We start from the raw sequence: 15,472 nt of genomic DNA, 5'->3' as shown, positions 1-15,472 counted from the left end.
ACAATTTACTCCTATACTTACTCAGATACTATCTCTTACAATAATACATTCAAATTTGATGACATGTGAGGGCTCTTGGGCTGTACATGTAATGGAACTTCGACATCTACACCTACTATAAGTTTTGTAATCAATGTTTTCAGATAAACTTTACATCTATACCCCACAGAGGTGTATATTTAAAAGGACACAATGCTAACAAATAGAACTCCACAAACTGGAGAAGAATCATCTCTCATCCCAAAGCTCTTGTAGGAGTCATGGTTGAGACCTGTCAGAAAGAAAAAAAAAATCACTTCGTTTATACAGTAATTTAGTAAAAAAAAATGCTAAGGTAAAAATTTCAAATGTTTAGCTTTGATTTTAAAAACTCAGCCCACTTGAAGATGATGAAACATATATTTAAGAATGGAAAGCTTGTTCAGTTTTTTGATTCATTTTCAAGGACTTCTATTTTCTTTCTTCTTCTTCTTCTATTTATTTAACTTTCTTTCCTTTTTCCTGGTAACCACACTTCTATCCAAATCATTAATAATTTAACACCATGGAAAACTATGTACTTAACACTACCAACAACCTTTCTCATGTTTTCTTTAATCGATACTAACTTCATGTTCTCTTTGTTGTTCAACATTATTGTTAGTTCTCCCCTTATCAGAGGCTCTGAAAATCAAATCCTGTCAATCCCTTCCACACCAGTCGGAAACATTTCAGCAGGTCATTGTGAATCCTGCATTTTTTTTTTTTTTTTGGAGTAATAATATTCACAAAATAAAAAAAAAAAGAAGAATCTGTGTTATTTTCAGCAACATTTTCTTTAGGTCAAATAAGCCAATACGAGTATTGGTCATAATTTCACAAATTGATCCAGGAATTTAACTTGAATGCAAATCTACTAACAAGGGATGACATATTACATATAAATATTGTAGAGTAGATCTAGATATTGTGTGACATGCACCTTCTCAATAAACAAACTCCTATGTCCCAAGCAGCTAGTTAGTTGTACACGAAATTTTGAAAGAACAGTTCATGGAAAACTAAAGCCACGTAAAATATGCTATATCAAGTGTTCAAAACATGTTTATCTTGAATTAACTTTCTTAGATTATCAAGCAAAACTACCTGAAACCCTTTCTATTTTGATTTATTTGTGTAGTCTCCATATATAATATACTTTTAATCATTTATGAGTTGCAGCATAAAGGTGATTTGATAAGTAGGCCCCACAAGGGACTTGTACTTTTTGGCCCATGATCACCTATTTCACAAAAGTCCCTATGTGAAATTTAACCAAGAAGCCAGTATAATAATTTGATTTGTACATGTATATCTAACATCATGTAGAAGTGACTACAATATAAACACCTATTAGACTTGATAAAAAAAAAAGAAAAAAAAAGGAAAATAATTAAACATACCATGAATGTCTATGGGTTCAATGCCATTGAAGACTGGCCTGTTATGAAAATAGTGCTGATAACATATGGAGAGCCCCGATGACATGTAGGAAATGTTCACAAAAAAAGTCATAGAATAATCTGACATCAAGAAATTTCCATCAGTCAGAATAAATTTCACATCAGAGAATTCAGAGCCAATGCAGTACAAAGCACCAACTTAAGATGTAAACTTGTAAACAGGTGTTAAAGTTAACTGACCTTGAAGGAGAAGATCCTCACAGTTTCTACTGAATGATATTAAGCTCTTGTTTAGATATAAAATAACAGCCAATGACATTCCCTGGTTCCATGATAAACTGCTCCTGAAATGTACCCATTCGCTTGCTGGATATATCAATCGAAAGATCTTTATAATTTGGCACACCCTCTGCTTGTATACCATCTCCACATATAAGGAACTGATTCCCGACAATAAATGATCCTGATACACGCATTGCAACTCCATCTCGACCATGAGGACGGCACTGAAGTTTTTCCACAACATGCACAAGCTTTTCAGGCGGCCACTCGCCAGCTAATGTAGTCCGAATATTTGACAAAGTTGCAAAGATGTCATTTGGACCTAAATATTCTTTGCCAGAGAAACTAAAAATATAAAGGTTTGCATTAGCCAAAAAAAAAAAACTAAGATCACAGATGCAACCCAAATTGAACAATCCAAACTATGCATCTACCCTCAAAAGTTCAGAAATACACTCCAATATGGTAGGAATACAAATAAATCATCCTTCATTTAAATTTTAAGCGACAATCATAAATTTTCAACTAACCAGATGCATAGAGATCAACTTCAACAGAGGTGAATCTTTTAAATTCAATTCCTGCCACAAGTCCTATCTTCTGCCTTCATCATGCACACATGCATGCATGCAATTATATTCAAGAACCATGATTTTTTTTCCAATTTTAGTCCAATTATGCATGAAGCTTCTTCAATTTAAGACATATACGACTAAACCTGAATGTAAGTTTCGTAAAACTAGGAATACAATACGATCAAAGAAAGATCGAGATCAAGAGACAAGCCACTAATTTACAAGACATAATGTTGCACAGCAAAAAAAATAAGCTTGGCAAAAAAAAAAAAATAAAGTAATTTAAAAATCACACGCTGACATGGATGTATGATAAAATAATAAAAGATACAATTACAGATGAAATACACTCATCAAACAGTTGAAGTAGCAAACATTCGAGAAAAAATGAGAGAAAATTGAATAAGATGGTTTGGTCATGTGTAGCAACCACTCGTACTAGTACCAGTGAGAAAGAATGCATGTTTCACATAAAGAGTAATGCCAAGAGAAGGGAAAGACAAAAATTAACATATATCAAGGAAGTAAGAAAATATATAATAACATGCCATTTAACTGAAAATATGACCTCAAAGCAAAATGGACCATCAAATAGTTGGACAAGGCTTTGTTCGAGTTGAACTGTGAATTGCATCAATTGACCAGTGTTTTTATCTTCTCTACTTAAGAACAAGGCATTAATCCCAACTACTTAAAATCACCCACAATCTCATCAACTTTCTCTGAAGTAAATCTAACTTTTGCTTCAAAAAAAAAAAAAAAATGGAAAAAATGGGTCAATGAGACGTTGTATACCTGAAAACTGAACATTCACTATATAAGGTCTTTGTATGTTGCCAAAGTTCATCCGGTCCATCAAAAAGCAAGTAATAGTGTATTGTGAGCATCTGGTCAGGAAACCATGAGTGAAATTAATGCTCAGGAAAACAGAATGAAAAGTGATTATACTGACAAAAAGAAAATAAAAGAATAAAAAGTGATTATTTGACCGTTGGTATGACCAAGAGTATAGTTATGAATACCTTTTATTTCAGTCTTTCCTTTGGAACAAATTATTTTTGACATGATGCTGTTATCACGTGGTTGCTTTGTACTCCTATGGTACAATGTGATCCCTATGATTATGGTGTTATATTCTTGACATCATGCTGTATTATCATCCTCATGGTATGTGAGCAATGACATGGTAGAACCTTTTAGTGGTCAATGGTACAATTAGTCCACTACTTGAGATCCATGCAGTTATGGTGTGTTAAATGGGTATTGTGTCATGATACTATTTGAGATACTTAAGATGTCTTGGCTTAATAACTTAGCCAAGGCTATTCGAGGTTATAATCCAAGCTACTCACATTATGTCTTGTCAGTAGTCACTTGAACACAGACAATGACCAGATTACTGAGGGGATGAAGCCAAGGCATTTTGAGCGCATTTTCTGGGTGAATGTAACAAATTTGCATGTGCAAAACATCTATAGATACTTATCATTCTCCAAATATAGTAGATAGGAAAAGAAGGCAATACTTAGGAGTACTCTCCCATTCATCTCCCGATAACTTTCATGGGTCCTGTTCATCTCCTATTATTTCCTGAACTATGCAGAGTAAGTGAATTCTGGCTCAAATGGTTTGGTTATTTACGATGAAGAAAAATTAAAATATATATAGGAAGATTGACAGTCCATATTAAGGGAAATGTTAGGGATACGACAAGACCAAAATTAATGTAGGTTGAGATAGTTAAGACATATGAGAATGTTTACTGCCTAAAATTATGATCCAAATAGCACAAAAAAATCAAATAGCATTCATGTAATTGACCCCATATAGTTGGAAAAATGTGTTTTAAGTTGAGTTCTAAAGTCATGCAAAATGCTACCCTCTTTTATCTTCTGTTTATAGCAGCTGGACATCTTGAAGTTTAATTAATCGATGCTCTGTATCCAGATCTACCGAAAACAATATCTGAACTTGGTATACAATACCACATACGTGCTCCTTTCATTTCTTACCAATTCCTTTTTAAAGCTGGGAAGTTAAAACAATTGCTAGCATAGTTAGATAGTGATCAATAAGTGAGAAGTGTTAGTTAAATTAGTTACTCACATCTACTAAATCCTTCATCCTCTGTGTAGGATCAACAACGCTTTGGACGAACGCTGCTAAATCCACCCCAGCATCGTCATACTTGGTAATAAATGGGTGTGAAAGAAGCTGCAGTAGAAATACCAATCAAACAATGTCAAGGTAAAATGTCTTTGTCTTCATTTCATGTTGTCGATCAAGAATTAAAGATCATATACATTCACATGAGAGAAAAATTTATAAGACAATTATTAGACCAACTATGTTGTATGGGGTGGAGTGTTGGGTCCTAAAAAATGAAACAAGAACAACACCTTCACGTAGTAGATATGAGAATGTTAAGATGGATGAATGGAGTGACTAGAAGAGATAGGGTCACTAATGAAAGGGTGAGAAAAATTAGGTGTAGCACCCATTGGCGAGAAAATTAGAAAGTGTAGACTTAAGTGGTACACATGTACTAGAGAACTAGAGAAGTGCTGGTAAAGCGAGGAAGACTAGTTGTAATAGAAGGTACGGGACGGAAAGGGCGAACAAAAATAACATAGGATGAGATAATTAAAAATGATTTTAAAAGGTTAAATATGGTAGGTGAAATGACATGTAATACAAAAGATTGGAGAAACATAATTCATGTGGCTGACCCCATTCATTTGGGTTGAAGGCAAGGATGATGACGACGACGATGACGATGACGACATTCACATGAGAAACTTCCATATGTGAGTGAAAATATTTTTTTTTTTATAAGTAAAAATATATTAGAAAGACGTTCAAAAGGGGAACGCGTCCCTAATACACAAAAACGAAAGAGCAAAAGCCAAACCTATGAACCAACAGAGTCCAATAGAACAAAAAAGTCATCGATCGAGGAGCAAGTGCTGCCTCTGACATAACAGAAAAGAGAGCGTAGGATAAAAGACTTAAGGTTTGCAAAAGACGATTCCTTCCCTTCAAAGTTTCTGTTATTTCTCTCTCTCCAAATACACCACCAAACACAATGTGGGTGAAAATATTATAGGTTCACTTATTAAAATCTTAATACATTTAAAGCTTGAACCACATATTGTATTGGCAAAAATGTATCCTATGAATGATAGAGAAAGATGTGAAAGAGCACATAAAAAGAGTTCTATAGCAAGAAAAATGAAGGATCATGAAAACTAGCATGTTTGTGCTAATATTGCCCTAGACTAATATTGGGTGGAATTTTGTGACAAAGATAAACTGACCAATATCAGGCTGAGATTTGGTAGGGCGGGCTATTAAGGATAATGTGCTACACTAAATAAAAATGAAAAATTTAACTACTACTGAATAAATATTGTTGGGAAGTAGGTTCTCAACGAGTATATTTCAACCCAACTTGAATCTGAATGATTGCAAACTCTAAATTATAGGTCCAAACCTTCTCTACATAATGTTCCTAAATCTCTGTTTATAGTAGTTCTTAGTAGGATGAGGAGATTATTCCACGTAGGCCGAGAGAACTGAGATTAGCATCCAAGTGGGAATCCAAGCGATACAAGGTATTCTCTGAGATCGGAGATTAAGAAAGGGAAGGCCGACCTCGGTACCCTAGTAACTCGAGCTCGGTCTTAATGAGTAGTTAAGTGTGGTTGTTCTGCCTCTTTAAAGGCTGATTAATGTCTGTCGGTTTCTAGAGCGAGCTCCCTCTTGCCCGCGGGTTCGAGGGTCCCCTCCTCTGAAGGATGGGATATTGACAGCGGACCGTAGCGCTTTGCCCCCCGGTCCGAAGAGGTAATGGCACTTCTTAATTAATGCGGGTCTTATCAAATGTCCTTTGTAATTAATGCTTCTTTTGCTATGCTCGGAGCTCGAGTTAGGGTATCGAATGTCCTTTCCCCCGTGTATCGGCCTCGAGTAGAGGCGATTCCTTGGATCCCAGCCACCTATCCACATGTCCTCAGATTCCCAAAGCTGAAGATGGGGAAAGAGCCTTCCTCGAGGTTCCGCCTTCTCGGCCTCGCGGAGCTCTTACCCTAGTTCTGCGTCTCAAGGTCCCTTCAGTTCAAGGGAAAGCTCGAGAGAGGAATGTTCGAGGTTACGCCTGCAGGAAGCAACCTTGGAAAGGAGAGGGAGGAGGGGCCCATCCGACTGGAGCGGGGCGTGTCCACAGGAGAGGAAGGGTAGTGACCCCTTCCTCGGCTAGTGAGTTCAGATTATAGGGCAAGTAGCTCATGACTACTTGGTTCCTCAGGGACACGCCAGTTCAGTATTGGCCAGGTGTGCTAATTTTCGGAGGTGGTGCCACTTTAGCAAGTGCTGTGGCACGTATATCAACAATCTCTAAACATACACGTGATCCTTGCATAAAGTGGCAAGGGAAGAATAACAGATTGACATGCATCCAAATTATAAAGAAAGTACATCCAAAGATCAAAAGTTAAAACGTGAACTTCATATTACAAAATCCTGCTGGTACAAATTTTCATACTCTGTAGAAAGTAGGACATCAGGACTTCTCAACGATATTATTTATAAAGAAATGTCTTCTTTATCATACAAGGGATGTTCACATTAGCTGCTATTTGCAGAACTCGGGCAAAACTTCTAGTACCAAAGAGAACTCGTCATAAATTCTTAAAATGTGGCCCTATAGAAAGGGAACTAACTGGATAATGCAACCTCAATCACCACAACTTTCTATGTTTAATGGTTTTAATTCTTTTTGGTTCTCTTTGCCAGTAATACTAGCACATCCGTAGCTATTATTATCAATGCTAACATAAAACTTGAGTTTGCTTTGCTCTATTAAATCTTATAATGGTTCATATCAATGCTAATATCAAACTTGAGCTGATTTGCTCTATTACACCTTATAATAGATCAAATTGCTTATGAAGGGTTGGCTTGCAGCATTTTGACCATTTCATCAGCAAATCTTAGTTAAAAATATCTGATTGTACAAAACACCCACATCACCAGCACAGTTTTAGCACACGAGCACATTAGTTACACAACAAGCGCGCTATTTACAGAACCAGCAGACTTCTCCAGATCACCAAAATAATCTCATAATTCAAATCTCAAAATCCCCTTATTCAAGTCTTAGGGAAAGTGAATGACTCATTTTATGATCCCAAATCTTATCTAAAGCTCAATTAATTTACCATGGTATTGTACTTATAAAAAAGAAAAAAAAACCATGGTATTGTCCAAAGTTTCACCTTAAATAAATGTTGAAACTGGTATCTGCTTTTGCTCACCTGCTCTGCTGTTGGCCTTGCATCTGCATCCTTCTGTAGGCAAGCATCAATAAATGAACAGAATTCTGATGAAAAGAAGTCTTTCGATGGCGATGGTGATGGATCATCTATAATCTGCCACGAAGAACTGTGAATTGTTATTGTTATGAAACAGACATGCACGTAGATAGAAACAAGTCAAATGGAACAATGCCATTAAGATTTAAGTTAAATCTATCATGAAAATTTCTTCTTCTTCTTTTTTTCACAAAAAATGAAAAGGAAAAGATAAAGATGCAGCTCTCCTTTTTTCTTTGTTCCTCACTGAGAAGTCAAAGATTCCTTGCATAATGAATACTTAAAACATATATGAACAATTATGCCAATTATTTAGTAGCAATCAGTTAAGTGCAAGTTTGATATAATAGTTAATTTCTGAAAGTTTAATTCCTAAATTCAAATAACTAATATTTGAAAAAGATATCATTCTAATTGACATAGAAAAAAAATGAAGGCAACATAAATTAATGGAATATGAATTTTGGGAAAAAATTGGAATGCCACCTGCAACATAAGATTAACAGGTCCTTCATTGGCCATATATGGGAATTCCCCTGTACCACATTCAAAGAGTGCAAGCCCAAGACTCCAAATATCAGCTGGATAAGAATAGCTTTCATTTCGAATTCGCTCAGGTGACATGTAAGTAACAGTTCCAACAAAAGTAGCACACTGGTAAACCCAATTCAGAGTGAAATTAATAACATAATCTTATATTTATGTACATTAATATGCATTTAAATTTAAAACAAAAAGGCAGTAACATTTAAAGAAAGTACAGACTGATGCAATATCTGCACTAACCATTGCCACTGTATTCTCTAAGCCAGCACTTATACCAAAATCCGTTATCTTTGGTTCTCCCTTGAGATTTATAAGCAAATTTGCGGGCTTTATGTCTCTGTGAACTAAATGTCTAACTCCATGCAAATAGTTCAGTCCCTTGCATACAAATACAGCACACATCAACAAAACTCTAAAAAGAATATAGCAATACATGTATAGGGAAACACCATATATGAAAAGAAGAAAATATCCTTACATGCAAAAGCTTTTGAACCATAGATGAAAGAACTGGTTCCGGTATACATTTCCGCAGTTGTATTATATCTGCTAGGGATCCACCATCCATGTATTCCAGAGCTATGCTTATTTGCCCAGAGGCCTGAGTGTAAAATGCTCCATGGAATTCCACAAGATCATGATAACAAGGTGCCTCACACAAAGTTCGTATTTCAGTAAGAAGCTGTTGCCTTTTATCCTGATATGCTCATGAGCATATTTATGTAAGATAAAATGAAAAGTCAATGGTATTTTTCACCAAGCTACCACTTTAAAACATACACTTTTAATCAGCACAAAGCCACAAACTACATTAATGTTGCTTTTAGTTCGAATTCAACAAGTAAACATTTCAAACTTTGCCATCAAAAAGACAAGCTACTTCCAGTGATCACTGGGTTTTAATACACCTTCTCTTTCATGCATAAAGAATAACATAAGATGCAGATGCCTAGAAACATGGGCAACACAAGCAACCTGGAAAATATTAGCATTCCAAATATAAAAGTGCTTTCTTGCCAAAATTTACAAACAGAATTCTTTAAGGCAAGATAATAATGCATCAGGTGCAAGCGTGAAATGCCAAAACATTTTAAATTTTCGGAATTTATAATCATAGAATGGATATAACGTAGAGTTAAAGGTTCTACATATATGTATATATATATATTCTGGACAGGATAATCTACTTGTATTTTTCAGAGTGTCTTTGGGTTTTGATAGTATATCAACCAATAGAAATACTAGCAAGCCAAAAAAATAGCATAAGAACCAAAATCCCTTATATCAACATCAAAAAACAGTAAGGGCAAGAAGAATAGATAAATGAAAACCTTTTCAAAAACATTAATCTTCTTCAAGGCAAGAATTCTATGAGTGGGTATATGAATAGCTCTCTCAACCACACTGCTTGCACCACTACCTATGGCTCCAAAAATCCTCATTTCATGGGAAGCACACCTGTATGTCCTTTCACCATGATCTGTGTCCTCTATGGGTGACGATGTGCACTTTTGCAGTCCAAGCTCATTAAAGTTGTATACTCCATACGATCTACTCAATAAGTTAACAGTTCCACCATCCGATAGCTTCAGAGAAAGTGACAAAATATTAAGTAGAATTTTCTGTTGCTTGTATCAAGGTACACCTCCAGAATATAACTTACCGTATAAGAATCATCATGGTCCAATGTTGATGCAGATGAAAAACCCTTTTCAGGATCAAATAAAGGTGTGAGCTTCTTTTTCAATTCCTCCAACGCAGACATCATAAGTAGACAACAGAAATGCTATAGCATTCCTTCTTCCTATCAAAAAGCAAAACAGAAATATCAACAGGGTCCTAACAGTTCTACTAAGGTAACATTAAATTAATGGACATTCTTCAAACAACAGCTAACATTTTCCTTCACAAAGAAAGATATAAGCTTCAACAATGTTATTGACTAATCCGTTTCTTTGCCCTCTCTCGAGTTTGTGCTAACAATTTTTAAATTTGGTAACTCTACTAGGGAAATTTGAACATTCACTAGATTAAATGAGTGTTCAAAACAAAATCTGAGATGAGCCTTTTATACTTCAAGAGGGATTTTAGGATGCCATGAAAGACCTCATTTGTTCTTAATTTTTAATTTTGGGAAACGGAAAGGTGTTCCTGAGTTACTCTACTGGTCAGCGCAAATGCTATGAAAAATGAAAAAGACAATTAAAGTTCAGATAGATGTACAAAACAACCCATAATACTTTTGTGACATTAACATTTATAGAGAATGTAAACAGTGTAATGAGACTGGATCCAAAGTTTAATTAAGAAAAAAAGCTCAAATTTTGTCCGAAACGAGCAGGGTTTAAAATCCAAGATTGACCAGACTATACTTTAACACAGTTAAAATCTAAAACAAAATGTTAATAGCGACAAACCATAATCAAACCTATCTCAGTATCGAGAGAGAGCAAGTAGAAATTAATAGTTACTGTACTATATAAAATTGAAACCCTAATCTGGTTCAAAACTATAACCCGCACTAATCAGATGAACGAACCAACACAAACAAAAGCCATCTTTGTACAACAAACTATCGAATATGAGAAAGAAATTTGAAGAAAATAAGCTCTCAATTCTAATATTGAAGAGTAATTAATGCTTCGGAAGTTTGACTTACAGGCAAAGGCATCACAGATATCGGTTAGCCCCAAAATAGCAACGTTTTCACCTTCACTTTCCATGCGGTTCCAACAATTAATTAATGGCGACTGAGTAATGCTCTCACGTTTCCTTTTTGACAGATGAGGTGGGCCAATAAAATTTAGCCACTTGTCCTAAAAAATTGAATAATAGGGTAAAGTGTAAAAAATTTCCTCAATTTCACTCTCTCTTTCAAAAAATTCCCTTGAACTTTTTTTTTTAACAAAAATTCCCCTAAACTATTCTCAATTTTGCAAAAAAAACTCAGGTGATACTATTCCGGTGAATGTTTGGCCGTGCCTATATGCTGTAAATTGTAAATGACAATCCTACCCTTATATATCGTACACATATATATTTTCCGGTGACCACGTTAAAAAAAAAAACCCACGTTCAAAACCCAAAACCTCGCGCCGATTTAGGACCCGATTTGGCAAATCAAACCAAACTAACCACAAAATTAACCTTAATTAAATCATTGACGGATTGAAGCTCTGGATTTTGCTTTTGTCGTTGCCGCTTTTCCTCTCCCGGCAGCCATGGCTACCGCATCCGACGCCGTCATGATTGAGTTGTCCACAATTGGGTTTGAAGATTTGGGCAAAAAAGATTTGTTTGGATAATTGGAGGTGATGATGGGTTGGTGTGGGCTGGGAAAAAAAGAGCTTTGTTTTTCAATTAAAACCAAACCAAAACCACCAAATTCAACCAAAAATCTGTCACCTAAGCTTTCATTCTCTGCCAAATTGTCATCTTTCTTTGTGAATCTTCATCCATCTGATAACTCAACAATCGCAAACCGGTACTGTCGCTGGAAAAAGAGTCCTTTCACCTGACTGAAGCTCGCCGGAACTGTTGCTGCAATTGGGTCTCGGCGTCTCGCTGATTTGTCAGTTGTCACTTGTTGTTGGCCGTCGAGAGCTCAAGCTTCTCACAGGTGTTGTTGCTGGAAAGACAAATTTTCACCGTTCTGCCATTGTCGCCTGAGTTCCGTCTCTGCAACTTCGCTGGAGCTGGTGGGTCTATGAAGGTGAAAGTGGCCGGACCTGTTCACGTTGATGAAGGAAGCTGTAGCTCTCACTAATATTCACGATGAACATGCTTCATCGTCTCACCAGTAGGTCTAGTCGGTTTTTGCTGGTGTGATTGGCTGTTCTTTAATGGAAAAATGGGTTCTGACTAAGCCGGTTCAATGTTGGAATTCCGGCCACTTATGGTGCTAAAACGACGCAGGGAGAAGATGAGGTTTGGGACCTAGACGTTGGTTGTGATATTTAAGGCGGTGTGTTAGTTTAATTCTGCTGGCTTTTGAGATTTTTTTACACGTCAGCAATAGAAATTAATAAAGAATTAAAACGGGCTACCATTTCGTTAAAGGGTAAAGTAGTACAGTACTAATAGTTTTCTTTTTCCGGTAAGGCCAACTTAACCTAATATCCTTAAATGTTACTTTTTAATAATTCAGGAACACTTGTTAAATGAGGAGGGACAGGAGGTTGTATGCACTTTATCCTAAATAATATTAAAAAACAAATCAAGCCTTCTTTTTTCAACGGTAAATGTTAAATTTCTTTCGCTGGAGATTTGACTTATGTTCAACCTGAAACCCTAGCCCATTGTTGATCAAGGAGAAAACTCAATCGAAGGAATTCGGGTGAATAGTAATGGAGATCAATCTAGGGCTTTGTTTTGCAGGAACAGAGGTTTTTTGACAATAGTTTCTTTCTTTTTTGTTCTTCAAGGTTTGCCATTTACCTGGTACGTCTCTCTCTCTCTCTGTCGACTAGCTTGTCTTTGTCTTACTGTCTACTGATGAGTCGAACTTTAACTAACCATATAATCCTTAAATCAATCATATCTGCATCAATTACAGAACATATCTTCACCGTCAATTTTCTATCGAAACTGACTTTCTCATCATCATCTCTTCAAACACTGACTGACTCTCAAACCAATTCATTTTCAAACCCACTTTACAATTTACTTCCTCATGCCCAAAACCCCAACAACATAGTCAATCTCATATGCTCGAATCTCAATCAAGACAAAGCCTATCTTGCCATTCTTCACAAAGAGATACAAGGGCTTCTCCCTCATTTGGGTACTCATGAAATTTCTAGGGTTTTGTTGAGATGCCAATCTGATTCAATTAAAGCTCTTACTTTCTTCAACTGGGTCAAAAACGAATTGGGTCTTAAACCAAATGATCATAATTACTGTATCATTGTTCACATATTGGCATGGTCTCGGAATTTTTCTCAAGCAATGAAACTATTGTCCGAACTGATAGAGTTAAGTAGAAATGTTTCTCCGAGGGTGGATATTATTCAAAGTTTGGTTTTGGGTACCCATGAGTGTAATTGGGACCCAGTCATCTTTGATATGCTTGCTAAAGCATACGTCAAAGCGGGAATGATTCAAGAAGGTTTAATGGCTTTTAGGAAGACAGTGAAGCTTGGATTTGTGCCTAGTGTGATGACTTCGAATTGTCTCATGAATGGGCTTTTAAAGTTAAATTGTCTTGATCAGTGTTGGGAAATCTATGAAGAGATGGGACGAATTGGCATCCACCCAAACTCATACACATTCAATATATTGATTCACGTTTTATGCAAGTATGGAGATGTGGAAAGGGTGAATAAGTTTATGTACGAGATGGAAGATGAAGGCTTTGATCCCGATGTTGTGACTTATAATACATTGATTGACAGCTATTGTAAGAAAGGAAGGCTGAAAGATGCGTTTTATTTGTACAAGATTATGTATAGAAGGGGTGTGATGCCAGATTTGGTTACTTATACTGCCTTGATGAATGGCCTCTGTAGGGAAGGGAAGGTGAGAGAGGCTCATCACATCTTCCATCAGATGGCTCATAGAGGGTTGAGTCCAGACATTGTGTCGTACAATACTCTTATCTGCAGTTATTGTAAGGAAGGAATGATGCAACAATCGAGGTCTTTATTGCATGGTATGATTGGAAATGGGGTTTGCCCTGACAATTACACTTGTCGGATACTTGTAGAAGGATACAGAAAGGAGGGTAGGTTGCTTTCAGCTTTAAAAATGGTTGTGGAGCTTCAGAGATTTGGAGTTTCTATCACTCGAGATATATATGATTTCCTAATTGTTGCTTTGTCTCAGGAGTGTCGGCCATTTGCAGCAAAAAGTCTTCTGGAAAGAATGTATCAAGATGGGCATGAGCCTAATGTGGAAATCTACAATGAATTGATTGATTCTTTATGCAAATGTGATTATCCAGAGGATGCATTACTCTTGAAATCTGAGATGGTTTACAAGGATATGACACCCAATTTAGTTACATACAGAACCCTTATAATCTGCCTGTGTAGATTAAAAAGAAGTGTGGAGGGTGAATCCTTGTTGACAGAAATGGTTGAATCTGGTATTCAACCAGATATTTTAATTTGCAGAGCTTTGATAAATGGATTCTGCAAAGAAAGAAATCTTGATAAAGCAGAATCTCTATTAAGCTTCTATGCTGAGAAATTTCAAATATACGACACAGAATGTTTTAATGCACTTGTTGGGATTTTCTTTGAGAAAGGTGATGTTTCTAAGTTGATGGAGCTTCAGGATAGGATGCTGAAACTGGGATTTACGCCAAATAGCCTGACATTTAAGTATATGGTTGATGGAATATTTAAAGCAATGAGAACAGGGAAAACATGCATTATGGGAAATGAAGAGAGTAAACAATATGTTTGGCGGAGAATGCTTGATGTTCCCTAGTGTGGTTATCCAGAGGATTTATCTCGTTCCTGCGGCATAATAAGTCTGTTATGGTTTCGGAGTGCCCCTAGTTTATTGCTGAGGATATGCTAAGGGCTTAGGGAAGAAAAGCATAATATATTATAGGAAGCAATGGTGGAGAATTTCTAAAGAGGAACCCAACTAATGTCAGTGCTAGCTGCCTTATGTATTCCATCATGGTTATTGAGGATAAGTTGGCTTCTTCGGAGCAATGGTGGGTACCTCTAATTACTCCGGTGGTTGATGGGTATGGAACCATATGAAAGGGCTCCAGCTTTCATTTAGCGTCTTCCCTGGCTGCCATTGATCTATTTGGAGCTTGAAACCAGTGCTGCTGCAGTAGCTGGACAAGGAAGCTTCTGATCCTACCTGTCAGAGTTCAGGTGCGATAGTTAAAAGCAATTGTTATTGCTCATAGGTGCTTCTATTGGAAAGTGCCTGATTTACTACATTGATGTGTTTTAAAAAGAACCGTTTGCGATTAGTGAGGATGATGCCATAAGACTAAGTCAAATGGAATTTGGAATCTAGATTCAAGAGGATTCATAGGAGAATAAAGATTCCAGTTTTTTTTTACAATAGTGTTGCACAGATGAATAAAAATCTGAGTTGTAATTTAGAACTCCGTTTGAAGAGCCTGCTTAGATTTCTTGTGTTTTTGGGTATGGTTCATGTAGGAAATTCTTACATTGTTAAAAGGCTGGAATGGAGTAGTATGGGTTGATATTTTTCTCTCTTTCAACATCTTAGAAGATTAAAAACAAAACCAAACTTTTAATTTAATTGCTTCATATTGATATGATCCGAAGTTGGTTGATATAGT

The 15,472-nt window shown here is 36.3% G+C and overlaps 2 protein-coding genes across 6 annotated transcripts; one reads left to right on the top strand and one right to left on the bottom strand.

Moving 5' to 3' along the window:
* Positions 1-89: 89 nt before the first annotated feature.
* Positions 90-12,104, bottom strand: LOC132287214 (mitogen-activated protein kinase kinase 3). 5 transcript variants are annotated; one of them, XM_059789759.1, is made up of 13 exons: positions 10,856-11,231; positions 9,860-10,000; positions 9,528-9,782; positions 8,675-8,893; positions 8,437-8,574; positions 8,137-8,304; positions 7,555-7,707; positions 4,385-4,492; positions 3,074-3,165; positions 1,662-2,048; positions 1,422-1,541; positions 578-730; positions 90-271 (listed from the first exon to the last, which is right to left on the bottom strand). In XM_059789759.1, the coding sequence occupies exons 2-10, from the start codon at positions 9,962-9,964 to the stop codon at positions 1,688-1,690; spliced, it is 1,599 nt and encodes a 532-aa protein (XP_059645742.1). In that variant the 5' UTR covers positions 9,965-10,000; positions 10,856-11,231; the 3' UTR covers positions 90-271; positions 578-730; positions 1,422-1,541; positions 1,662-1,687. The 5 variants fall into 5 exon arrangements, with proteins under 5 accessions (XP_059645742.1, XP_059645740.1, XP_059645743.1 ...); XM_059789757.1 differs by lacking the exon at positions 578-730; XM_059789760.1 differs by lacking the exon at positions 578-730 and having other exon boundaries at positions 7,594-7,707; positions 10,856-11,224.
* Positions 12,105-12,377: 273 nt separating this feature from the next.
* LOC132285354 (pentatricopeptide repeat-containing protein At5g40400) lies at positions 12,378-15,385 on the top strand. The gene has a single exon (XM_059787539.1). The coding sequence runs from the start codon at positions 12,691-12,693 to the stop codon at positions 14,626-14,628; it is 1,938 nt and encodes a 645-aa protein (XP_059643522.1). The 5' UTR covers positions 12,378-12,690; the 3' UTR covers positions 14,629-15,385.
* The last annotated feature ends 87 nt before the right edge of the window (positions 15,386-15,472 follow it).

Source organism: Cornus florida, unplaced genomic scaffold, assembly GCF_030987335.1.
Source record: "Cornus florida cultivar Cherokee Brave unplaced genomic scaffold, ASM3098733v1 CherokeeBrave_3.0.0_Hap2_Chr11, whole genome shotgun sequence".
NCBI classification, from domain to species: domain Eukaryota; kingdom Viridiplantae; phylum Streptophyta; class Magnoliopsida; order Cornales; family Cornaceae; genus Cornus; species Cornus florida.
This window is presented reverse-complemented; position numbering and strand designations above follow the sequence as displayed.

What these genes read in the sequence shown, in the direction of transcription:
- LOC132287214 (XM_059789759.1), bottom strand. Translation starts at nt 9,964, where the DNA reads ATGATGTCTGCGTTGGAGGAATTGAAAAAGAAGCTCACACCTTTATTT. An exon ending in TGGTTCAAAAGCTTTTGCAT is followed by an intron (nt 8,575 to 8,674) that starts GTAAGGATATTT and finishes TTTGTATGCAAG; the next exon opens with GGACTGAACTATTTGCATGG. An exon ending in GGATGAAGGATTTAGTAGAT is followed by an intron (nt 3,166 to 4,384) that starts GTGAGTAACTAA and finishes TTTCCTGACCAG; the next exon opens with ATGCTCACAATACACTATTA.
- LOC132285354 (XM_059787539.1), top strand. Translation starts at nt 12,691, where the DNA reads ATGAGTCGAACTTTAACTAACCATATAATCCTTAAATCAATCATATCT.